The sequence below is a fragment of the Eleginops maclovinus genome, chromosome 10 (genome assembly GCF_036324505.1).
Source record: "Eleginops maclovinus isolate JMC-PN-2008 ecotype Puerto Natales chromosome 10, JC_Emac_rtc_rv5, whole genome shotgun sequence".
NCBI lineage: Eukaryota > Metazoa > Chordata > Actinopteri > Perciformes > Eleginopidae > Eleginops > Eleginops maclovinus.
In genome coordinates this window covers 3,289,799-3,315,892 of record NC_086358.1, presented here as the reverse complement: position 1 = coordinate 3,315,892, position 26,094 = coordinate 3,289,799, and the positions used below count along the sequence as shown (strand labels likewise).

Here is a 26,094-nt window from a genome sequence, read left to right as displayed (position 1 = left end):
GCCTGACTCCTAGTCTGTTTATGTGTGTGAGTGTGTGTGCGCGGGGTAAAATTAGACACTGAAGAAAGTTAAAGCGATTACATTTCAATCCTAAATGAAGAATCTGACAAGCAGGTGAGTTGAAATGGCTAAATGAAGTTTGAATTTTGAGGTTCCTTTAACAGAATCCAGAGGTAGGAGGTGTGTGTGTGGAGGGGCATTTGGGCAGGCTGTCAGTGAATGAAAGGATAAACGGAGTTTGTTTTGGATGGGGGACAGCTGGGGGAAGAGCAACAGAGAGAGCCGAGACCGTGAGAGAGTGAGCGACCAAGAACCGGACAGAACCAGGAACCACAGCACGGTGAGTCTGTGCGTAAAAATCGATTCGTAAGTCAGCTAAAAACAATCTATGCATTTCAAAACATTTATTTGAGTTATTGTGATGGTGGAAAAGGAACACTGACATTTAATGTAATGTTATAATCCAAATTTCTTATTTATCCAATCATGTGGACAAGCTGCGTTTCTTTTTTGCGTAAAAAGCAACATTTCCAATTTGTCCCACTCAACTGGCTTTATATTTTCTTGGTTGCCACTTATATCTAAGAATTTAACCAATACAATGCTGGTATCTTTGGACAATATTGCTGAATTTTAACATTACCAAGTGTGTCAATAACCATCCTCCCTTATCTTTACGCACAGAACACAATGTTTAGAATACGGTAATAAAATGCAGGTTCTCGTGGAAGCATAAAGAGGCGTTGGAGAGGAGTATTCTCCCCGTACATGGCCAGAGGACACGTGTTTTTCCAGGGGGAAACGCATTGGCACCACACCGGGGGGAGAGACACTGTGCGTCTTTGTGCGCGGCGGAGCGGTGGCTCCTCTGCGGTCAGCAGGGTGTATGCCCGGGGGGACGCGGAACAAACAGACCGGTGCGAGGGAAAATTCCTCCGGCTCTAGTTTCTCCTCTTGCACCTCTCTGCTGCTGCGGGGGTCGAGCAACCAAACGAGGAAGGCTGTTTAAATACCCAAAAGGCTGCTGTATGGTCAGAGTGATTAACAAAAAGGTGTTCCAATAGACAGATTAGATCACATACAACATATATGCACAGCACACGTTGGAACAAAGTAAATTCAATTCAATACAGACTCATCCAACAATAACACAATACCGAAAATATATACAAATAAAAAGAATAATGATAACAAGGTTAAAAAAACAAATGAAACTCAGTGGATTTAAATATTGTACACTGTAATATTTGGAGGAATGAATGAAACTGTTTTAGAAACAGATGTTTATATATGTATAAATATGTAATATATGAACAGATAAACACTCACAGATGCAATATTCGGGGATAAATACAATACAAGTAAAAATAAATCCCGTTTTGTATTTTGGGAATACAATTTTTGTGCCCCTCAAAACATTACCTTTGTTTTTAATGGAGTCAATTACATTCATAGTAGAAAATATATGTAAACACTGAATCAAATAAAAGAAAAAACCCCAATGAAAGCCAGGAAATATGAGAAAGGTGCCCCTTATAAACCATATAAAACTGAAGCACTCATGGTGTTTTTTTATAAATAATAACAAGCAACCATTGCATTATTTCCCTCAAAATGCTTTGACCCCTCATTCCTACAGCCATGGGTCTCCGTCAGCTCCATCTTTCTGCAGCACACCGTTTCTCCGTGCCAACATTGTGAGACGTGTGGAGCTGTGCAGCTTTCCCTGTCCATTCCTGCGGATCAGGGCCCTCGATCCGACATGGGAATGTGGTTTTAGGGCATTCCAGTGCCGTCTGGCTCGGCCCAATCTCAGCAAAAATAACTCTAATCCCCCAAAAGTACAACATTATGCAATCTGACACCTTTAATAGAGATCCTGCGCCCCTAAATAGTTTCTTCCATATGTGTTGATTGTAGCTGCACAGATACACTTTGTTCTGCTGTTAACAATAAGGCTTCAGAAAAGAATGACAAGCTCCTGCGTTTAAGATGCTACTTCAGCAAAATCATACAAGTATTTTCCTCTTAAATGCACTTAAAGGAATAAAAAACAAACTCACTCTCAAAGTCCCCTCTGTGACTGACATGGCGGTAATATTCTATAGATCAGAGTTAGATTGCTATTACTTTAGCATTGATGTTGAAGGAGTGTTTATTTTTGAGTTCATTCCAGGGGTTCATCATAAGGCCTTATTATTAGTAGCAGCCGTAATAGTAGATGTATTATAATCATATGTCATTCACTGTAGTTTGGGATATGTTTGGCCTTGAACAGTTATGAAAATGAAAAGGTTTGAACAGTAAAAGTGGAAAAATCTCTTGGATTACATTTTTAAGGAATTTTATCGAGGAAAAATGAAGGACTGAGGAAATGGATCGCCAGTTCTCGCCAGTAACCATGCATTATGCCTGCTTATAATGAACTTTATTTGAACTTAAATTGTAATTCTCCCTCCCAGATGTACTTCCAGATGTGTCCTCACCTCCTCTGCTTCCTGCTGCTGCTCTGCGTTCCTGCGACACACTCCGCTAAGTGTCCTGATAAGTGTGTGTGTGACCAGATCCAGCTCACTGTGACCTGCAGCAACAAGAACCTCACACACATTCCTCCTACTTTGGACGAGGTCTCTCACACACACACACACACACACACACACACACACACACACACACACACACACACACACACACACACACACACACACACACACACACACACACACACACACACACACACACACACACACACACACACACACACACACACACACACACACACACACACACACACACACATTTGTCTTGCTTAAATCAGCTTTCACAACACAATAGGAATATTGTTTGTCTTCTAGATCACAGTGAAATTGGATCTGCGTGGTAACGACATCCAGGAGCTTCCCTCCGGCGCATTCAAACACACACCTTACCTCACACACCTGTCGCTGCAGCGCTGTAATGTCCGCAGGGTGAAGGAGGGAGCTTTCCGCGGCCTCGGACGCCTCGTCTTCCTCAACCTGGCCAACAACAACATCGACATCCTCTACCAGGTCCTCACACACACTCTACCATGTCCTCACACACACTCTACCAGGTCCTCACACACACTCAGGTCATCACACACACTCTACCATGTCCTCACACACACTCTACCAGGTCCTCACACACACTCATGTCATCACACACACTCTACCAGGTCATCACACACACTCTACCAGGTCCTCACACACAGTCTACCAGGTCCTCACACACAGTCTACCAGGTCCTCACACACACTCTACCAGGTCCTCACACACACTCTACCAGGTCATCCCACACACTCTACCAAGGTCATCCCACACAGTCTACCAAGTCATCCCACACACTCTATCAGGTCCTCACACACACTCTACCAGGTCCTCACACACACTCTACCAGGTCATCCCACACACTCTACCAGGTCCTCACACACACTCTACCAGGTCATCCCACACACTCTACCAGGTCATCCCACACACTCTACCAGGTCCTCACACACACTCTACCAGGTCATCCCACACACTCTACCAGGTCATCCCACACACTCTACCAGGTCCTCACACACACTCTACCAGGTCCTCACACACACTCTACCAGGTCCTCACACACACTCTACCAGGTCCTCACACACACTCTACCAGGTAATCACAAACACTCTACCAGGTCCTCACACACAGTCTACCAGGTCCTCTCACACACTGTACCATGTCCTCACACAAACTGTACCATGTCCTCACACACACTCTACCAGGTCCTCTCACACACTGTACCATGTCCTCACACACACTGTACCATGTCCTCACACACACTGTACCATGTCTTCACACACACTGTACCATGTCCTCACACACACTCTACCAGGTCCTCACACAAACTGTACCATGTCCTCACACACACACTCTACCATGTCCTCACACACACTGTACCATGTCCTCATACAAACTGTACCATGTCCTCACACACACTCTACCATGTCCTCACACACACTCTACCATGTCCTCACACACACTGTACCATGTCCTCACACACACTGTACCATGTCCTCACACAAACTTGAAAACTATCTTTAAAATGATTATTAAAATACATTTTCTTAAAGGATTAAATATATAACTATTTCAAAAAAACATAATAAATAAATAAATAACATTTTAAAATGAAAAGGAGGAAATAAATAACTATTATGAATATATATTATTAAATATATTTTAAAATGTTATAAATAAAGACATACAAAAGAGTGACAGACCTATGTTAAAACAAATGCTGAAGAAATGATCATAAAATAAAAAAACTTATGAAAATGATCAAAATAATAAACCTATTTAAAAAAAATATGAAAACATTATGAAATTCAAAATAAAAAGGAGGAAATATTTTTGTTAAACAATTAATATACGTTTATCCACTAAATAAATATAGATTTACAAAAGGGAGTACAATAAGAAAGTGGAAATGTTATCTGTAGAATAACATATGTGCAGTATATCATCATTTAAAAGCCTAAGATCTGTGCAGTTTAAAATAAGTTCATCTATTTTATACTAGCCACTATAATTCAGAAGCATTTCTACACAGTATTGCAACTTTGACTCAAGGAAAATGTTGCTTATTTTGTCCACCTCTGCACATTTTTTAAACTGAAGCTTTGTGTTTCTTGTGAGTCCAGGAGTCGTTTGACGGCCTGTCCTCGCTGAAGCAGCTCCTGATCGATCGTAACCGGGTGGAGGAGATTCAGCCTGGAGCTTTCTCTCAGCTCGGCTTCCTCAACCTGCTCTCCCTCACACACAACCAGCTGGTGTACATCCCCAACATGGCCTTCCAGGTACCAACAACACCTAGAATATAATCTGTAATACACAACAGATGTATTGTTGGGGGAGCCTGGGATTTTATGTTTTCATTGTACATTGTTCATTCAACAACCTGCTGTAGCTGTGTTACATACTACAGTCTCTGAGTCCTTGAAGTATTGAAAACCAAACCTCTTTTGCTTTCTCCAGGGCTTGCAGAACATCAAATGGCTTCGTCTGAGTCACAACTCTTTAAATTACCTGGACACGGAGGCTTTAGCCGGGCTGTTCACACTCACACGTCTCAGTCTGGACCACAACGAGCTGCAGTTCTTCCCCACAGAGCCTATGACCAGGTACAGCATGATGCTCCAAATAAGAAAAACAACTTACTAATACCAGACAGTCAAAATACTCCAAGTCATGCATTGTAAAATGTTCAATAGCAATCTCTGCGTCTCTGTCTTCAGACTTCCAGAGGTGACCCGTCTTGACCTGAGCTACAACCCGATGACATACCTGGGAGAGGAGGTGGTTTCCATGTCCAAACTGACACACCTTTTCATGGATCACATGGCCCTGCAGGACCTGGACCACACGGCCGTGTCCAAATCCACCAAACTGGTGCACCTGGACCTCAGTTATAACCAGCTTCGAGTCCTGCAGCCTTTCTCAGAGGGAACGTCTTCGCTTGCTCGCCTCAACCTGGCCGGGAATCCTCTCTCCTGCAACTGCTACCTGCGTCCTCTCAGGTAAACCAACACTTTAAAGAGGCCCTATTATGCTTTTTGGGTTCTACCTGATCTGGGAAAGCAGCAATCATCAGGGGACAGAGTGATCGACATCTGAAAATGAAATAGGTTAAAAACACAACTATTGTTATCATCATTATTATTAGCAAATAATAAAACAGCATAAAGTAAATAAGGATAATGTACGTCTCTGTACGCAAATGATACTATTGTTAAACATAACTCAGCCTCTTAAAAACAACAACAAAGGACTTATGATAAGTCAATGACATTTAGCCATAAAAACGGAACACTCGTAAAATGACATAAGTTGAGGGATCGCTAAGCAGCTGTATTTCTAATAAAACCATCTACCATGCTGCCATTGAGATTATGTATATTTTATCATGGAGTTTATCTTCAATTATGCAGCATATATTACTTTCACAGCAGCTCATTGTTTATTGTACTGTTAGATGGGACAAAATGCGCCCAAAAAGGTGTAAGGAAAACTCCCTAAATCGGGCTAAAGGCTTGGGGAAAAAACGGGCAAAAGTTGCCTAGCAACGGCTGCCTAGCAACGGCAAAGCTGCGTCGTTGCGTAGGTGGGCGGGGCTTAGGATCGTTCGCTGCCTTGATGTTTGTCGACAGTTCTGATCTTTGACGTCACGTTCTACAATGACTTTGATCTTTAGGTCAGTAAGGCAGCAGAGGTAGCATTTGGCAGCAGAGGTAGCATTTGGCAGCAGAGGCAGCAGAGGTAGCAGAGGCAGCAGAGACAGCAGAGGTAGCATTTGAAACATCAACATTATTGTTTCAATTTCAGGACATTTAAAAAAACGAATCCACATTATTTTAGAAGTATCTAAATAAGTAACAATAATCCATATTATCTTTTAAATACTGAGGTATTTGAAGATAATCACTAACATTATTGTTTAAATAGCTGCGGGTTAATAGAGTTATAATGTCCATGAACAGCAGCAGCACAGGTCTGTATCCTGTTGTTGAGCCCTTTATTAAAGGGACTACAGGGCAGCAGTGGCAGTTATTAGCATCAGGCAAACCTGATGACGCCACCTCAATCACAGTGGCAGAACTTGTACCGGAGATTGTGAATACCCTAAGCAAAGCTTTTAAGGGCATAACGACATCTGTCTCTCAGAAGAGCATTAGGTCCAATCTGGCGGATGTGCTCTCCCAGAGTTTTGCCCAAGCTCTGCACGTTAAGAGCCAGGGCAAGGACGACAGCGTGAAGCTTTTGACAAACTATATTAGCAAAGAGGTGACAGAGAGCATGAACTATGCCCCCTCTTCCCCCATGCACACTGTGAGCCAACACGTTGCAGAAGAAACTAGAGTTGGGAAAGGCCCCCTTACAGCACGTGAGAGAGTGCACGTGGATTCGGATGGGATGGATGTTGACAATTCCACCCAAAATCAGAAGGCCGACCCTGAAGAGGACACTGTGTACTCGGATGAGATAGCCGAGCTTCGGGAGATAGATGACGCTCTTGACGCCTATGCTCGTGAGGACTTTTCCTGTCTGTCTTATATGTCGGAAGACATGGAATTGCAGCAGGAGTTAAAAAGATACTGTGTTGAGTTTTTTGTGCAAAAGCTTGTCTTGCAGGCCTACAATAAAGCTCAAAGGCTGCAGCGCACTCTTCTATGCTGTGAGCTCATCGTTATGGACCTCACTGATAGTGTTTGGGCTCGTGTGGAAGACATTAACTTTGAGCCCACCAATACGACCTTCGTTGACCTTGACAAGGAGGTTTACCAGCTCTTGCTCAAGGAATTTGGCAATCGAAATTCAATCCTGACCATGATGAGCCTATAATAGCAAAAGACTTGGAGATATTATCGGTGAGTCCGTCAAATCTCGGCTGCTCAGTCCACCGGAAAAAGTTAGCCGCATCTGCAGATTCTTTAGATCTGTTAGAAAAGTCACCTCCAACATCTGCAGATTCTCCAACATCAGCAGATTCTTTAGATCTGTTAGAAAAGCCATCTCCCACACCTGCAGATTCCTTAGACATGTTAGAAAAACCATCTCCAGCAACTACCAGCTAATTCAGCAAATTGACGTTGCCGCAGAGGCTCTCTGGGCTCTCCTGCAGTTAAGAAAGAACTGGAAAAACTATAGCATGCAATATTTTGGTTAATATTTAGGGTGATATTTGGGGAAATATTTGGGGAAATATTTTGGTTAATATTTAGGAGAATATTTAGGGTGAAATTTGGGGAAATATTTAGGGTAATATTTAGGGTAATATTTAGGGTAATATTTAGGAGAATATTTAGGGGATTTATTACGGGATAATGTTTATTTTTTCTTTAAAGTCCACACGAGGTTTCCCCCTAGTGCAACATGCTTGGGTCTTCCTGCACTGATTTCTGCTATCATGTAAAAACCAACAGCTCAACATCCATTTTGAAGGACAATTCACATTCAACTGCATGCATCATTATTGGCCTCACTGACAGTATTTGGGCTCATGTGAAAGATGTTAAAGACTTTCACCCCACGGAGACGACCTTCGTTGACCTTGACAAGATGTTAACAAGCTCTTGCTCAAGGCATTTGGCAATCTGCATTTGGTCCTGACCCATATGAAGTATAATACCAAACAACTTGGAGATATTATTCGTGGGTCCGTCAAATCTCAGCTGCTCTACCCACCGAGTAAAGGTAGCCGCATCTGCAGATTCTTTAGATATGACGGAACAGTCAACTCCAACATCAGCAGAATAGTTCCGCAACTGGACTTTGCCGCAGGTTTCTACAGGTTTTCCTGCATTTCTGCATTTAACCGCAAACAAATAAAAAAACTGTAGCGTCCGAAATTTAGAGGAATATTTAGGGGAATATTTAGAGGAATATTTAGGGGATTATTTAGGGGATTATTTAGAGGAATATTTAGAGGAATATTTAGGGGATTATTTAGGGGATTTATTACGGGATAATGCCCATGGGTGTTTTTTTCTTCAAAGTCCACACGAGGTTTCCCCCGAGCGCAATATGCTTTCGGTTTTCCTGCACTGATTTCTGCTGTCATCTACAAAACAACAACAACATCAATTTTGAAGGAAAATTCACATTCAACCACATGGCTTTATTCAATGCTCAGATGTCTGTTCATACAGCAGTTCAAACTTAATCAAATCTACATCCCAGATTCCTTAAATCTCCTGTTAAAAGAAGGCACCTTACAATCAATAATGAAAGCTGAGAGAGACGACTGTCTTAAGAAAGAAATCGTGGAAATAAGTGTTAGTTTATTTAAATGATAGCACCAGATAATTGAGAACGTTACTGCTATGAACATGCATTAAATATAAACATCTAAAATCTGATTCAATAAACAATTAGTCAATAATAATCTGCTCATCTCTATGCAATTTATTTCTTATGCGGTTTCACATGTGTGCATGAGAACGGCCAACCCAAGGGGCCCTTCATACATTTCAGACCTGCTGGTCTTTCAGTTTCACACTGACAGACCAGTTGTTTGAATCTTATCCCAACAGAAAACTGATGTTTCAATAAATTAGAGAAAGAAACATAATATTCTGCTTGTTTGTTTATCTTTATTCAGAAGTTTATTAAAGTAGGATTTATATAGGTTAACTTATCATCCATAGCCTGATTTATATCAGATTTGATCACTAAAGAAATACTGTATATGCTGTCACCGGCCTCAGTGGTATCCGTTGATCTAGGAAAGCAGCAATCATCAAGGGACAGCGTGATCGACATCAGAAAATCAAATATGGTAAAGAGATCACGATTTGGGAGGTGAGAAAAGACACCGCTCCTATCCTTGGTGATTTGCCTGAGCCGGACTACGCTCTGGTCCAAGAGGAAAGCTCACTGGATGTAAACCAAGACCCAAAAGTGGAAACCAGCAGCTCATTGTCTAGCGTAGGCAGTTTGCTCCTGACAGAGTGTGGTGAGGAACCAAATAGGGGAGAAGAAATGAGTGTTTTCAGAAGGTTTAAGTAGTAAATATTTAGGTGCTAAGGGATATACATGGACACATCAACAAAACGTCAACCTGCCAAGAGTGTTCAGTGTTACACTGACCGAGCAGTACACCCTAAAAATAAGACCATTGCTTACTTAAATAAATTGTTGCAACAAAGTGATAGAATTGGAGGATGAAACCCTCTGTATTAGTCACATACATGCACACAGCAGAGCACACACAGTGAAATTGGTCCTCTGCATTTAACCCATCCTAGTACTGGGAGCAGAGGGCAGCTATCGTGCAGCGCCCGGGGAGCAATGGGGAGGGGGGATTGGAGGTGTCCGGTGCCTTGCTCAAGGGCACCACAGCAGGGCCTAGGAGGTGAACTGGGACCTCTCCAAGTAGCAGTCCACTTTCCATATTTCAAGTCTGTTCGGGGACTTGAACCGGCGACCCTACGATTCCCAGTCCAAGCCCCTACTGACTGAGCCGCTGCTGACAAATCATATAATTGAATCAAATTTAATTTAATTTAAAAATGATTGAATAAATTGACTAAGTTAACTAAAAATCAATGGAAATGTGTTGGATGAATTTATAATGTTTAGTTAAACAGGCAACATATATTTAGCTAATCCAAATCAAATTCACGAGGACATTAGATTTTTATTAATTATTAGTATCTGACCAAAAGTAACTTAGATTTACTAAATATGTTTAGATTTACAAATTAACTGGAGGAAATTGATTTACATCGACTGAACATCTGGCTGAAAATGATTTGGATTCACTCATATTTTAGCACATTGGTTCTTAATTCAGCAAAATGACAGTGCCAATATTATTTACCTTTACATAAATGAATTGTTTAAATACAAGTGTGTATTGTTGACAACTAACTTTAAGTCTTTTCAATAATATTGGATGTCACAATAATTGTATGTCTAATCTACTCAATATTCTGCCTTCTTGGAGCCACAGTTTACTCGAGTACAGGTATCTCATCACAGAGGTAAAGTTCTTAAAGCTCTTCTATAACAATACCATTACAATGGCAGGCCACAGGAAGGGGAAATCCTAGAGCTAAATAACGTGTACACACTGATACTCCCAGCTGGAGTTGACATCCCAACGATCAAAGCCAAAACGAGTGGAAGAGGCGAACTAAAATGGCATTTACCGGAGCCGTCCCATAACTTGCCTCATAAGTCGGACAATTCTGGGTTCGCCTGACCTACACAGGTTCAGCTGATCCCCCTATCCAGCAGTATGTAGGTGAAACAATGCTTTTCATGTTGGATCAGCACCAACAATCTATACTCCTTCATTGCATTGCAGGCCCTTAATTTAAAGAGAGGGCAATTGAGTCATCCATTCAATTGGATATATAATTATTGGATAGAGGATATTAGATTATTAAAATGTTGGACGGGGAGAGTTCCCGACCATGGCGTTGAATTATATTTATGCAGGTTTGGTGAAGGCACATAAACCTATGGACATTTGGGATCTGTAACGGAGTCCGTTTAAAAATCTAACTGCACTTAAAGACATTAAAGGTTTAATCAACAGATTCCAAACTGGATATCCGAGTTTACGTACAGTACAGTTTGTAGTTCATACACACGTGATCAACAAATACAACAAACGTTACAAAACATAATAAGGTACAAACTCATTTGTGAGGGAAGAACGGGGAGGATCTGGGACAATGGTTTGGTGTAATATTGTAAATGATTTCCAGTTGTATTATTGGTATTAGCTCAGCAACAAGGAGATTAAAATATCTGAACTTTTCCCAAGTTTATTCATCACTTCAACTTTTACCAGAGTGTTTTTCAACATGATTATCTGTACTGTGAAGGATGTGTGTACCTCTCTGCACCCTGCCAAACGTTAGCCGCCTTTAGCGTAGCGGTGGGTACGTGCAGTCATGCGGATGGTTTTTCCATCGCAGGGAATGGTCGATCCGTAACAAGGTGAAGCTGATGGGCACCTGTGGAGGCCCGGACCACCTGTCGGGGGAGAACCTGGAGGCCGTCTACCCTCCAGAGCTCCGCTGCCAGAGCCAGGAGGCCATGCTGAAGGCTGAGTTCGAAGAGGCTAGGCGGATCACACCTCCACCCACAGAGGCGCCGGCGAACAAGGTCAAGTGTCCTGCAAACTGTGTCTGCGAGGTGAGTGCCGGTACGAGATTTGGTAGTTCTTGGTGAACAGATTTCTTGTCAACATAGAGATTTGACGGAGCCATGCTAGCTGTGTCCCCTAAAACTTAAAAACTCGACCCAGAATTCATCAAAATCAGACCACCGGGAGTACAACCATCTTAGGACTCTATGAGCTAATTTACAAGGGATCTGTTGTGAAAAAGCAATGGGATTTCCCAAACACTATTAAGTGAAATGTGTGTGTTTCATCCCCTCTAACCTTCCCATCATTTCCAGGCTGATACACACCACTCCTCGTGTGAGAATCGCGCTCACACTAAAGTTCCTCGGGGTTTCTCTCCAGACACGAGGCTCCTGGACCTCCGTGGAAACCACTTCCATTACATCCCCGGCAGCAGCTTCCCTGGGGTGGCCCAGGTGGTGTCGCTCCACCTGCAGCGCTGCAAGATCGTGGAGGTGGAGGACGGGGCCTTCAGCGGCATGAAGGGCCTGATCTACCTTTACTTGTCGGAGAACGACCTGTCCTCCCTCAGCCACAACGCCTTCAAAGGTCCTTTAGATACATCACTAAATACTTTGGGAGGTTTTCCATCTACATGTGCTTTAAATTCCTATAATTTAATTTCTCAGGCCTCCCTCAGCTCACCTACCTCCACCTGGAGAAGAACCGCTTCACAGGTTTCCCCCGAGGAGCCTTCAGCCTGGTGCCCAGCCTGCTGGCTCTGCACCTGGAGAACAACTCCATCACCAGGCTGGAGCCGGACGTCCTGTCGGGGGCCGAGGGCCTCCGGTCGCTCTACCTCACTGGGAACGCCATCGGAAACATGTCGCCTCGAGCTCTGGATGGGGCCGGGGACCTGGACACGCTCCACCTGGGCGGCAACAAGCTGAAGGAAGTGCCCACCGAGGCGTTCAGCAAGGCAGGGAGTCTCCGGGACCTGAGGCTGTCCGGGAACGCCATCCGCTGGGTGGGGCCCAACGCCTTCAGACCCCTGGAGAGATCCCTGAAGGAGCTGTACCTGGATAACATGGGGCTGGAGAAGGTGAGGGGGTCGCACTCCGTCTGTGTGTGACTTTGAGAAGACTTCCCCCCTGTGTTATGTCTGTGTTCCCTCCTGTCTGATCACCTGATTTGCCTTCCCTCCCCAGCTGTGTCTCGTCCATGTGATTAGTCCTTGCATGTATTGAAGTTCTGGTGTTCTGTCGGTGTTTGTTGGATCTTTGACTACGATAACCTCCCCGTTCACTCCATACAGCTCCAAATCATTTCACAGAGGTGATTCAACAGTATTCTGATGTTTCTTGCTCCAGATGTCGCAGAGCTCCCTGGCAGGTGTGGGTCCGGGGCTGAGGAGTCTCTTCTTGGAGGGGAACCAGCTGGAGGAGGTGCCGGACCTCCAGACCCTCTCCTCCCTGGAGGTCATCAACCTGGCTGACAACCCTCTGATGTGTGACTGCCCTCTGCTGCCGCTGCGCATGTAATGTCACTTGTCTCGATTTCTCGACCGAACACATTAAAGAAGTGGTTAAACTCCACCCAATTATAGCTCTTCCTTAGTTACGTGTTCCCATTCGTACCATCATTTCACACTCTTAGTTTTCCGGGCATTTTAAAGAAAAGATAATGTGATATTTCCTCCACAGGTGGATCGAGAAAGTCAACCTGAAGGTGCGAGCCACGTGTGCGAATCCCCCCGAGCTGAGGGGTCGGCGGGTGAAGGACGTCCAAGTTTTCAGGGCCTGTCCCGGGGGAGAGAGCCTCCCCTCACCCCCCGCCGTCACCCCGAAGCCCGCCAAGGCCCCCAAAGCCACCAAACCCAAACCGATGCACCTCAAAGGCCCGCGGCAGGTCAAGATGCTCAAAGCCAAACCCAAAGCTCGTAAAGGATCCAACACGAAGCCGACGGCGGCGAAGAAAACCACGAAGAGACGCAGCGCTGCCTGAGAGCTGCTTCTAAAAGACAACCAAGGATTTAATTCCTCTAGAAATGTAACCTGCCAAGGGTTTTTAACATCTCCAATATATCAGATTTCTATTACACGGTTTCTGCATCAGTTTCTCTTTTCATCTCATGGTGATGCTTCAACACACCTGCTGTTCTAACACTCATAAGAAGCAGCCTCAAGGTAATATGTGATCCATTCACCTGAGAGCTGCTTCTTTTCAAAACCATGGATTTGGTTCCTCTAGAAATGTAACCTGCTATAGGACAGTGTTCTATCACACAACAATGTAGAAACAACATATATGTTAAAGTTGGACAAAATGAAATATATTTGCTCTTTTTGAACCAATAACTCCTGCACTTTGTAATCAATTAGTACTTATTGCAATGTTGTTTATAACATGCACACATTTTTTATCAGACATGGCCTGAGAGCTGCTTTTCTTAAAGTCTTTAAAAGACAAACCATGGATTTATTCCTGTAGAAATGTAACCTGCAGAGGCTTTTTCACACCTCCAGGACTTCTATCCGACAGGTCCTGCATTATTTCCTCTGTCTTTAAATCACAGGCATAGAAACAACACATAATAACACAATACGTTCACATTAAGTATGTACTACAAGCGACTTTTATGAATGAAGACATCCATTCTGGCCTCCCATCAAGCCTCAAGATGCTCAAAGCCATACCTCGTAAAGGATCGAACACGAAACCAGTGGTGAAGAGAACCACGAAAAGACTCAGTGCTGCTTTTTAAAAGACAACCCATGGATTTAATCATCTAGAAGTGTAACCTGCGGAGGCTTTTTCATACCTCCTATAGGGCAGACTCCTGTCAGACAGTTTCTGCATTACTTAAATCCTAAGTGTAGAAACGAAAACATAATGCAAGAACACACATGGTATAGTTGGACATCATGCAATATCTTTTCACGTGTTTATCCGATAACATCTGCATTTTGTAATCAATGACTTCACATTGCAATGTTTTATCCAACATGCACGAGTCTTTTATCAGACATGACCTGAAAAAGCTGCTTTTCTTAACCTGCAGAGGCCTTTTTATATACCTCTATAGGGCAGACTTCCATCAGACAGTTTCTGCATTACTACATGTTATGGTCGGCCAAAAGGATATATATATTTGTACTTTTTTCAGTCCAATAACAGCTGCATTTAGTCATCAATTACTACATATTCCAATGTTGTTTATAACATGCATGAGTCTTTTATCAGACCTGACTCGAGAGCTGCTTTTTATTTACGGTTCTAAAAGAGAAACCATGGATTTAATTCCTTGGACGGCTCCAATGTTTCAAATTCCTATCCCACGGCTTCTGCAGTTTTCTAATAACAACTGTTGAAAAACATCTGCAACAGCATACCGTGATAAATAAACTATTGATCAGTTCACATTTACACACGTAGAAAGGTTTTAAACATATTTAAGGCAAAAATAAGTGAATGAGACATGTTCCATAACCACTACCCACCTGCAGAAAGAACAGAACTACAGACGAGGAACATTTTCTTTGGTAATCAACTATTCTATATTTACAACAGAATGAAACACCTCTGTATATAAAACAGGACACAAATAAACCATTACAACAAACAATAAGGACCCTCAGAGTCATGTTTACAGGTTGGAAGTCACATGTTGGATGTTATTGTGTAGTAAAATGTGGAGGAATGAGGTAGGTTTGGCGAATCTGGTCCCTGTGAGCTACGTAAAGTCATGTTTTTAACATATATCGGGTCTGGCGACTGTCAATTAACCTGCATACTTTCTCAATTCATTGTTTTTGGTCAATAAAATGTCAGAAAAAAGTGGAAAATGTCCATCTATAGCTTCTCCAAAATCCAAGGTGATGTCTTTTAAAGTCTTGTTGTGTTAGTCCGAAACCCCAAAGAGGCTCACTTGAATATCATATATCGGAGAACAGCAGGAAATGTATATATTTGATGGAATGATCAAAGCATTTTTTGTCATTTCTGCATTAAGATTGCCCTTTTATACAGCTGGAGATTATTCCTCTTTGATTAATTGACTCATTAGAGGACCTTAAGATTATCAGGATCCTGTTTTTAATACTTTTTATGGTCATCATCATCCCATCCTTTATTCATCTTTCTATATTTAGGGTTTTATTGGTTGTGGTGGAGTCCAGTATTCTCACCAGTGTGTTATAGTGGGAGGTGAACTAACCCTAGTTCAGAGTCGACACAAAAGCATGCAGAAAACCAGATATTTTAAGAGGTAAATAAGTGCTTTTGTAAATGGATTCTGAGCATATAAAGCGGCGTGGGGGCAAGAGGGACGACTGACGGCAAGGAAAACGGGTTAAAATGTTCAACATATAGCCTCATCCTGAACTGATATTGTTTTTTAGGTGTCTTAATTACACCTCTCTCTGCCCTCGTCCACCCTGCTGGTACTTCTGTTGGTTTCTCCAAGCTTAGACTGCCATCTACTGTTGGTAAGACACTGTCGATGGAGAAGTACCTCATACAACCTCACTTTGAAACATCTAACTGTCCCTTTCAGAAAGTTGCCCTGGCTCTCTACTGGTTTTATATTTCCTCTGAATCTCCAAGAATGCTTTTTTCTGCCACTTTTTCTTCCCAACCTCTTTCCTTGAGCATCATGTCTCCATCCCTGCAGCCTCTCCCGTTGTGTCCTGCTCCGTGTTGCTCCCTGAAACCTCCTCCATGTTGCTCTCCTCCTCCATGTTGCTCTCCTCCTCCTGCTCCTCCTCCTCCTCTTCTTCTGGCCTCTTGTCTTTGCTCGTCTCCAGGTTGCTCTCATCAGTAAAGCTCTCTCCAAATGATCCAAACTCCTCACTTCTTCTTCCTCCTGTAGTGTCATGCGATGCTTCTTCCATGCTGCTCTCCTCTGTTTCCTGTTGCTGTCCTGACTTACTGTCTCCACCTTTCTCTCTTTTGATTTTATCCAGAGGGAGATTAGGAGTCTCCATCTCCACTTCAACTTCCTCCACTTTCACCTGGACGGCAAAGACTATAGAGACAGAAATATGTTGGCAAATAACAGAGGTGGCTAAATCATAAGTTAAATCATAGCAGAAATGAGTCTGAGTTTGTCCACTTACTATCCCGCTCCTCCGGCTCAGCTTTTGGCAGGATGAGAGGAGCTTTAGGAGCTCTGTTCTCCGGCTCTGGAGGAACGTCGGTGGAGATGTCCTCCGGCTGCTGGACATCGTGTTCATCGGCTTCAGTATGCTCCTGAGAGACCCTCTTCTTCCCATTCTTCTTTCCTAATGAAAAAATAATAGTTATATAACAATCCCATTTACAAAAACACTACATTTGTTGGGAAAACACGACTCAATGTGCGTTAATAAATCAGAACGTACTTCTTTTCCGATGCGTGAAGCCCTTGTTTTTCTTGTTCTGTGTCGCAGGGTCAAATAGAACTGGAAAAAAGGAGGATTTTTATACCAAATTGTTGAAAAAACGTGCACATAAACATCACTAGTCACCAGTTAAACCTCCAACTGTGATAGTGGGAGACAGTGGTACAATTTCCTGCCTCTTATCTTAATAACAGTTTATCAGAACCAAAAAACCTCAACAGCTCTTTAATTCTTTAAGAAAACCAAATTAAAAACCAAATCTCCTTTATCCTAGCGCCCCAACACATTGTACGTGAGGCTAAGGGGCGGGACATCTCTAAGCAGTTGGCCAATCACAACAGAGCCGGCCAGCTAACCAATCAGAGCAGACTGGGCTCTGGTTTCAGACAGAGGGTGAAAAGAGGAGATGCAGCACAGACAGTATGAGAAACATAAAGAGCTTTCTGAACATTAAAGCATGGAGACATGTCCCAGGAGGGAGACTACATACTGATATGATATACAAATGATCATTTTGGGGATAAGTATTCCTTTAAGCTAGCTCCACAACATGCCAGGGTTGAGTGATTTTAAATGAGCGTTTACCGAGTCCTGGGGGCGGCTGCAGAGGATAGTCCATGAGGTCGCACCAGCCCACCGGGTAGATGTCGGGCGACTGGTGGTCGAACCACTGGTCGAACTCGTCCTCCCAGCCGTCGAAGTGGATGAGCAGCAGGCGGCCGACGCAGCGCTTCACCGTCGCCACGCAAACCAGCCGCGGCTCCATCAGGTCCACCGCCTCCAGCTTCATGTTGGGGGAGAAGTCGTGACCCGGGAACTCCTGAAAAAACGGGGAATTCATATACAGTTTGAGAGAGTCTCAGAGCAAATTCAAACTGTCTGAGGGACAGAAACCGTTTCAGAATGATGCTAAGGAGAAAGCACAGCTGCAAATGCGACACTAGCTTTGGACATGTCTTACGGCGTTAAACAGCCGAGCCGGCGCAGCTTTAGCGTTGTTGTCCTTCAGGTATTCCTCCCAGATGAAAGTCTGAGAATCAGAATCTGCAAAGAGACAGAAATCAGGTTATCAAAAATGAAGTCGTTGTGGTTTCCGGGTTTAAACAGCAGCACTGTATGAATGCTGTTGTTTGTATTTACCTGGAGGAACCGTGAGAGGGATGTTGTTCTTCTTACAGAAGTCAACAGGAAGGATGGCGTGGGACGAGGCGTGGTAACAGAACCAGTCGTAGCCGTTTGACGAGACGCCATCGATCCCGACCATCAGGTAACCGTCAAACAGCACCTGGAGGAGAGGTAGATGAAGTGTTCATAGAGAAGATATGCGTTTGGGCAAGGGGGTGATTTTACTTCTTTGAATTTTGAAAGTGCATTCTGACATCGCACAAAGAACTGAAATCAATCAAAATCAATAATGTTGCTTTAACAAAATAAACTTCAAGCAGGGTGACAATTCTCAACATGAATCCTAAAGAAGTCTGTCTGATGATCTCTAAATCTAGATCAGACAACAACCTTTACCTTCTGAATGGTGGCCACACAGATGCTGCCCAGGTTGAGAGGGTCGATGGCCTCCAGCTTCATCCCCTCCTCAAAGTAGCATCCCTCCATGTAGACAAACCTCGGCTGCAGAAACACGGAGGAGGCAACAGAGGGTCAGGAAATGTGTCAAAGCAGACTGGGACTTTCTACACGAGTGCAGATTACTGTCACATCAGCAAAGGGTTTCACTTTGACCTTTCTACCGTGGCTGAAATAGTGGTTACAAAATAGATCCCAACACAGAGTTTTTATCCGTACTTTAAACATAAACATATTGACATTTTTCATCCAGTGTGGATTTAATGATCCAAAACTGTTTTAAAAGTGTTTAATATAATTGAATTAGTATGCATATATAAACACAGTAGGAGAAATTAAAAGGAAAAAGTCAGAGATTTTTTTTGTATCACTGTGAAGACAATATGCAGCATATCTTAATGTCAAAGCTAACGAGCTGTGCAGATTTCAAAGTGGTTGTCTTAAGGTAGTCATAAGTATGGCCATGACTAGACTGTAGCTACTGTGCGTTTGATAATAAACCCTTTGAACCTTGAAGAAAGTGCAAAGACTCACAGTACTGAAGACGGAGACAGTCAAAAAGGTGTGCATCAATAGAACACTCTGTAGTCCACTTCAGATCTTCAAATCGTTCTGATAAACTGTATATGGAGAAATGTAAATGACCGTACCTTTTTAAACAGCACGAATGAACTGTCATAGTTCCCCCTCCAGGTCTTGGAAGCAGGTCCCGTAGGGTTTACTAGAATAACAAATCAATAGAGAAACATGCTTCTGTTCTATTAGGAAAATCACAAACGCTTCCGATGAATTTGACTAATGTTGCAGTTGCGATATGATGAGTGCTAAGAGAGGGAAGGACCATTATTCAAATATCATTCACATTATCATTGAAATCCTTTTAGTATGTTGTAGTGGGATTTGTTTGAGAGGATCTGTGCCAAACAAGGACCTTTAATTAAGTGAGTACTGTTGCAGGACGGGGATTCTCTAGAGCGAAAATAGACAGGTAAAAAAACCATGATCCCTCTTTGTAAAATAAAGGAAGACGAAACCAATAAATACAACGGAAGAAATATCGATAAAGTAATTCAATTAAATGTTATTAGAAAATATAATCACAGGTAAGGGGGGGAATCGTACCCGGTGTTTTGATGGCGTGGCCCACCTGGTTGGACCAGCCTACCTGGTGCAGCAGGGGGCTCGCCATGTGGCACCAGAAGTCGTCGATGGTGTTTTCGGGGGCGTCGCTCTGATCCTCGTACACCAGCCGCAGACGGCCCCCTTTGATGGAGTGGATGATGGCGACCAGCGTCCGACTCACGTGTTTGGGGTCGACAACTTCCACCCGCATCCCGACTCTGAAGGAGGTCCGCATGCTCTCTGCCAACTGAGAGGAGGAGAGGAGATGTATTAATTCAATAACATCAAACCATTTGTTGGTTTTTATACTTTTTAACGTATTTCATTTTGTATCCATACACATACTTTGTTTTTTAAAATGAGTCTCAGTACACTCAGACTTACTTTCAGGTAGAAATCCACAGGTAAAGTGTTGGCCCCCACCAGCGTCTTCATCAGATACTCTTTCCAATCTGGGATGATCTGCTTCACGTCTGTGGAGACACAATTCCTCGAGTTAGAACATATAATATTGCTGAATGATCTGATAAAGGCCGAACGCAATACATCTAAAGGAAAGAGCATTCCAGATTCTGGCTACGATTAACGACGTATTCATTTCTTTTAAAAATACGTTAGGAAGTCATATCTACGGTCCTATTGCCTCCAGGGAGACATTCAAACATGTGTTAGAGTGTGAATCCTCACCTTGTGGGGGCACCAGTAGTTTGCTGGTCATGGCGCACCATCCGATGGGGTTCAGCTCTGCAGAAACGAGGCTGCACCAAAAATCATGGCTGCTGTCTTCCTCAAAGCCTTCGTACCTCAACAGGGCTTTATACCCTGCAGGAAAGGGGAAGTACATTGAGGAAATCTGGCATGCTTTTGTTTCTGTTTTGCTTTAATCTGTACGGATGTCTAAACCTTTCTTGTGCTGCAGTCACTCCTTTCAGAAGACGTGCTGAATGTTATTGAGAAAGACTCCTGGTTAAATTCAGGGTTAAAGAAAAGCTATTCACGCTACTGTAGCCAAACATGCCCGGTTAACTTAACATGTTCACTATGGCTGTAGGGCTTAAATATAAAGGCCATTTCTCCTGATTATAGCTCCAAGAAGAACCCTTAAGATCGATTACGAGTAACAATAATAATAATAACACAGAAACTGACGGACGTCCTCACCTGCGATCTGGACGACAGAAGCGATCCAGTAGACTTTACTGGGCAGGACAGCGTTTGTGTTCAGGACCTCCACCCTCATCCCCAGAGAGATGTCGTCCCACTGAGCACACAGGGGAGCCTGTGGGGGTGACAAATCACATATTTCACAGGAATTTGGAGCGTTATTGTCAGCACTGTAACTTCTAATGTTGACCTGATTATTCTAAAAATGTACAGTTATATTTTTTAATATATATGATGGAGTAAAAAGGCTGTGTGTATGCAAGTCTAGATGTGTATATACAGTCCAAGTTTGCATTGCATTGTTGTCCCTACTTTTTATCTGTGAGTAAAAGCAGAGCTTCTAGTGACTATTCTCCGACAGACTCACGTGTCTGAAGCAGGACACGGCTGCAGCCAGAGCCGTCTCCTTCTCCAGGTAGGCACCCCATTCAAAACCTGCAGGCGGGGCTGCAGAGAGGGAAGGAACGAGGATTCAAAAAAAGATTTCAGGAGAGATGTTGTGCACATGTACTGTGTGTGTGTGTGTTTACCATCCTGTGCCGGGGCTTTGTTCACTTTATTCAGCACTGTGGCTTTTTTTGAGGGTGGCTTTCCCTGAGGAGAGAAACACAAAACAAAGTTAAATGGAAATACGTTTTAGAACCGTTTTCTTTTTGAGTTGGTAGGAAATGACCAAAATAACAAAACTGTGAGAAGCTGCAAACAAGTACAAAGGGTTTTTTGGAAGAATTTCAAAAGAAAGATCTCAGCTTGAAGGGATCTTAAAGATGTTCTGACCTGCAGTCGAGCCAGTATGGAGGTCTTCTTGGAGTTTGATGAATATGAACGGGAGCAGGACAAGCTGCAGAAACGCTTCGTCTTGGAGAAGAAGGTGTTGAAGGCGCCGCTGATGCCGCACATCTCACACACCACTGGGAAGATGAAGAAAGAAAAAGAAACAATGACTAAATGTTGAGTTGAAGATCGTTAACTCTTATTTACAGTCCCTTTAGGTTACACAGGTGGGATGTTTAGAGTTTTATGGAGAACAGAAATCATTTACTTTCATTGAACATGTACATCTCCTCGTTTACTCCGCACCTGTTTGTTCACCACTTTTTTCTCCTGGCGTCATCCCTCCTCTTGTCGGCTGTTCTTCGCCATTTTCTTCCTCGCTTTCATCAGACCCGACGGGCGCCATTTCAATATGTTCTCCCTGATAAGTTAGAAAAATCCAAAGTGGTCAAAAGAAAGAGTTTTTTTGTCAATTTAGCCACCCTAAAACCAAACTATAATATTCATATTACATCGTGCTTCCTACCGCCTGCCTAAAACACACCTATTTCTGACAGCCATTCATAAAAATACTGACAAATCACATATTTCCAGTTGTTTTTGAGTAGTTGTTTGGTCCATAAAGGCTGTGTTTGCAGAGATTTTGTGTTTATTTCTGATGTTTACCACATTCAGAGTCGCTTAGCAGCTGTTTTTATGTCTAGTTGTAGTATGTTTAGTGTGAATTGTGGTTGTTTAACACTTTCAAAGACCTTTTCAGTTCCAGTGCAGCTGTTTGTGTCTCTTTGTTATCGTTTTTTGAGTTTTTCCTGGTTATTTTCCTTTTTCATAGTCGAGTCTATTTGTGGTCCCTGTGTAGGTCAGGACAGCAGAAGGTATACACATATTCAATCACAAACTGAAAACTGTTTTGTTTCTACCTTGGTAGTTCAATTAATTCTTGTTGTTCTGAGTTTGTTTCTTTATGGTTTATTGCACTAAGGTAATGTGCATTTGAGTCTCTTCCTACATGTTATGTCTCTCTGAGAAATATATAAGACTTTACATCATCAATGTAAACAACCAAGAGGCTTGTTTAAAGCACTTTAAGAAACGTTCTCTCTGCTGTGACCTTTCCTTCTCCAGGATAATAACTACTCACACTTGTACGCTCTCTCGGTTCTGCTGTAATGCCACGGTGTTGGATGGCAGGCAGACACAGACTGCAGCCCACACCGCTGCAGGAGGAACAGTGCGGACGGACGAACACAGTGGGGGCAGATCCAGGCTTCAGCTTCAGAGTGCCACTGGAGGGTCTGGGCTCGAAGTACTCCATCCCAAAGTGCTTGCTGCACAGGTGAGAGTTGGGCGTGGCGACCCAGTGGTTTCGGGTGCGCTGGACCTGCTTCTCCCATTTGCAAAACTCCTCGTGGTCCTTTGGGAATTTAAACAGCGTCACACCGTCTTCTGCAGTTTTGCCGCATCCATAGGCCACACAGTGGTAAGGCATCCCGTGTTCTGCTCACAGGAGAGGACAGGTGAAACAATATCAAATATGAAAACGGTCATATATAGAGCCATGGTCAGCTGGACAGAGCTGAGGACAATTCCAAAGTACATTTCCAAAGATTGTATATAGTATATTTGTTAGTCTTAAATGATGAACTCCACTTAAATCATAGTTATTTCTTACCAAAATGTATGATGAATAATGGGTACCTTACTCACATTAGAAATAACCCATAAACACACGAGTGTAAAAATCACAATAAGTCAACAAAACGTGTAAAAATCAGAACTTAAAACCATTTGATAAACAAGGACACACAGAGTACACCACATTACCGGCACTGCTTTGCAAAACAGACGGAAAAAAAGGACATTTTTGAATGAATTTTGCTGCCAAACTCTGTTTTAACCAAAAAGTCACAGCTAACATTCATAAACTAAAGTGTGTGTAGCTCACGTGCTACCATACAGGAAAGCTAAACGCTAAACTCGCTAACAGCAGGTTCGTCTATTCATGAAACACAAATTCACTTCTTACTACTTTAAAGTCTCTACTTACATAACGCGTTATAATATGCAGGCTCTCATTGAAACCCTTCGTACAGCAGTAAAACTATTTAAGTTGTTTACCTTTATCTTCTGGACCCTCAGCCCAACTGATGTAGTCGCTTACTTTAGACGTCATTGTATTTACCGCTTGCGCCCGAACTAAGCATTATGGGAGTTGGAGTTTTAGAGCGTTTGAACGAACACCTGTGAACTCCTAATCTCAAAAGGTAAAAAGTGGAAAGTATCTTAATATATTTTGTTATGTACCGTACCTAAGTACACTTGTATGGTGCTTAAAGTTCCTCTCGCTACCTCTTAGGGGATATGGCTCAAATTTCCTCTTGACTGACAGCTTTGGTTACCTTACAAAATGTGATTTTTACACACAAACATAATAATGTATGAGTTAATAACTGACCAGGCCTTTTCGACAGGTTAAGAAATAGCCTTACAGTTTGACCGGATGTTAATGATGCCTCTGTCAATTAAGGTGTCCAAACATGAACTTTTTATAGTGCCAGCAAACACCGTACAAGGACACTGAAACTGAAGCAGCTGAATTTAATTTGGTTATAATGAATTAGATCATCTACACGTCATACTTTTTCCACTGTGACCTGTCAATGTGTCTTCAGTTTAAAAAAAAAAAGGCCTATTTGCGTAAATTAAGATAACTTGGGTAGAAATGTTTAAGAAAGGACTTTTCTCAACAATAAATGAATACAAAGCATCAATTCTGTAGTAGTAAAGCCTTATTCTAAGAAACTACATTATACTAATCTGGAAAGTTTATCTATTAGATCATAACATATATGAATGTATTTTACGTTTGTCAGTGTTATGCCTCTAAGGCTTTTCACAGACAGTTCCATATAACATAATTTACATAAATGTCCATGCAAAACAGGAGTCGACATGCACGCACGCACACACACTCACACACACACACACACACACACACACACACACACACACACACACACACACACACACACACACACACACACACACACACACACACACACACACACACACACACACACACACACACACACACACACACAAACACACTTCAACAAGCTACTTATTTATGTATAATATAAGCTGAATACTTGTTTGTTTCCACACATTGCACACACCTTTACAGCTCTAGTTGATAAATAGTACTACAGTAAGACTAAAAATACATATAGATTTTGTACATTGTCTGCTAAAGGCACTTCTTTTTTTCCCACCCTGCACAAACACTGATAAATGTTCTACAATATGTAAATCATACTTTTTCTAAGTGCTGAAAGCTTGCAGAGTATAAGGCATCCTGCTGGGTTAACCCTGGTCATGGAATCGACGTTACCTACACTGTGTCATGCAGATTTGGTTCAGGTTCATATGGTTTTCTTTTTCATGTAATGGAATCTCATTTCGGAAAGCAGTTCAATGTGACAACTTGTAAAATATTGCAAAGGGCCCCAAGCGCAAACATAATAATAATAATCTGATAAATAAATTATATATTTTTGTGAGAAAATAAGATAGAAACCACTGATTGTGATCTGTAACAATGCTGGACCTATGGGTCCAGGTCGCCAGGTGCTGTTTAGACAAGTAATACATTTTAAAAGTTATTATTTTCATTAAAATCAATCGTTTAAAGGTGCATTTCTCAGCTCGAAGGACGTGCACTAGGAGGAGTGATAGAGGCTTTCTCAACAACGACCAAATGCAGTGTATATATATCTATGTAATAACTTAGGAAGCACCCCCAAAAAGACCTGCACCGGATAGGTTTAGCAAGACAGTTTATACAGCGTGTATGCAAGGCTTTCATTCCTCATAATGCACCTGTAAAATCCCACTATTTCCCAATTCTGTACATCAGGACATCTACATATTTTGAAATATGGAAAGTGGACTGCTACTTGGAGAGGTCCCAGTTCACCTCCTAGGCCCTGCTGTGGTGTCCTTGAGCAAGGCACCGGACACTTCCAATCCCCCCTCCCCATTGCTCCCCGGGCGCTGCACAATAGCTGCCCACTGCTCCTAGTACTAGGATGGGTTAAATGCAGAGGACCAATTTCACTGTGTGTGCTCTGCTGTGTGCATGTATGTGACAAATAAAGAGGGTTTATTATCTATATTTGAAAGGCATGAAAAATAACTTCACCGATACACCTATTATCAAAATTGTTATTAATTATGACTTGTGTCGATTGAGCAGTATCACAGAAAGACAAGTAAATTATGTTGTAGTTGAGAATGACTCATTTGGAAACACTTCTCAACCTAAAACCAAACTATTACTGTATATTGTACTCCTACATTACTCCTATGTATTGTAGTGTAAACTGTCACAGCTCTTTTGCTACTGTAAATGCAGCTTTAGAAGAAAATGCTGGCTTTTTGAGACAGG

The 26,094-nt window shown here is 42.5% G+C and overlaps 2 protein-coding genes across 2 annotated transcripts; one reads left to right on the top strand and one right to left on the bottom strand.

Moving 5' to 3' along the window:
- The first annotated feature begins 1 nt into the window (after position 1).
- chadlb (chondroadherin-like b) lies at positions 2-15,431 on the top strand. Its single transcript, XM_063892989.1, has 12 exons — positions 2-114; positions 259-340; positions 2,463-2,627; positions 2,856-3,050; positions 4,688-4,843; positions 5,022-5,167; positions 5,282-5,563; positions 11,474-11,693; positions 11,961-12,234; positions 12,315-12,727; positions 12,996-13,162; positions 13,329-15,431. Exons 1-12 carry the CDS (start codon positions 95-97, stop codon positions 13,627-13,629), a joined length of 2,421 nt encoding a protein of 806 aa, XP_063749059.1. The 5' UTR covers positions 2-94; the 3' UTR covers positions 13,630-15,431.
- On the bottom strand, positions 11,061-23,824 carry l3mbtl2 (L3MBTL histone methyl-lysine binding protein 2). Its single transcript, XM_063892988.1, has 18 exons — positions 23,766-23,824; positions 22,789-23,144; positions 21,954-22,068; positions 21,651-21,784; positions 21,404-21,467; positions 21,241-21,320; positions 20,871-20,988; positions 20,397-20,531; positions 20,094-20,182; positions 19,710-19,956; positions 19,238-19,308; positions 18,528-18,632; positions 18,147-18,291; positions 17,968-18,050; positions 17,592-17,826; positions 17,007-17,066; positions 16,743-16,907; positions 11,061-16,651 (listed from the first exon to the last, which is right to left on the bottom strand). The coding sequence occupies exons 1-18, from the start codon at positions 23,818-23,820 to the stop codon at positions 16,278-16,280; spliced, it is 2,631 nt and encodes an 876-aa protein (XP_063749058.1). The 5' UTR covers positions 23,821-23,824; the 3' UTR covers positions 11,061-16,277.
- Between the last annotated feature and the right edge of the window lie 2,270 nt (positions 23,825-26,094).

What these genes read in the sequence shown, in the direction of transcription:
- chadlb (XM_063892989.1), top strand. Translation starts at nt 95, where the DNA reads ATGAAGAATCTGACAAGCAG. An exon ending in TTCCTCCTACTTTGGACGAG is followed by an intron (nt 2,628 to 2,855) that starts GTCTCTCACACA and finishes TTTGTCTTCTAG; the next exon opens with ATCACAGTGAAATTGGATCT. An exon ending in ATAACATGGGGCTGGAGAAG is followed by an intron (nt 12,728 to 12,995) that starts GTGAGGGGGTCG and finishes TTCTTGCTCCAG; the next exon opens with ATGTCGCAGAGCTCCCTGGC.
- l3mbtl2 (XM_063892988.1), bottom strand. Translation starts at nt 23,820, where the DNA reads ATGACGTCTAAAGTAAGCGACTACATCAGTTGGGCTGAGGGTCCAGAA. An exon ending in CGGCTCGGCTGTTTAACGCC is followed by an intron (nt 17,827 to 17,967) that starts GTAAGACATGTC and finishes CCGTTTTTTCAG; the next exon opens with GAGTTCCCGGGTCACGACTT. An exon ending in CTTCACGCATCGGAAAAGAA is followed by an intron (nt 16,908 to 17,006) that starts GTACGTTCTGAT and finishes TTTTTTCATTAG; the next exon opens with GAAAGAAGAATGGGAAGAAG.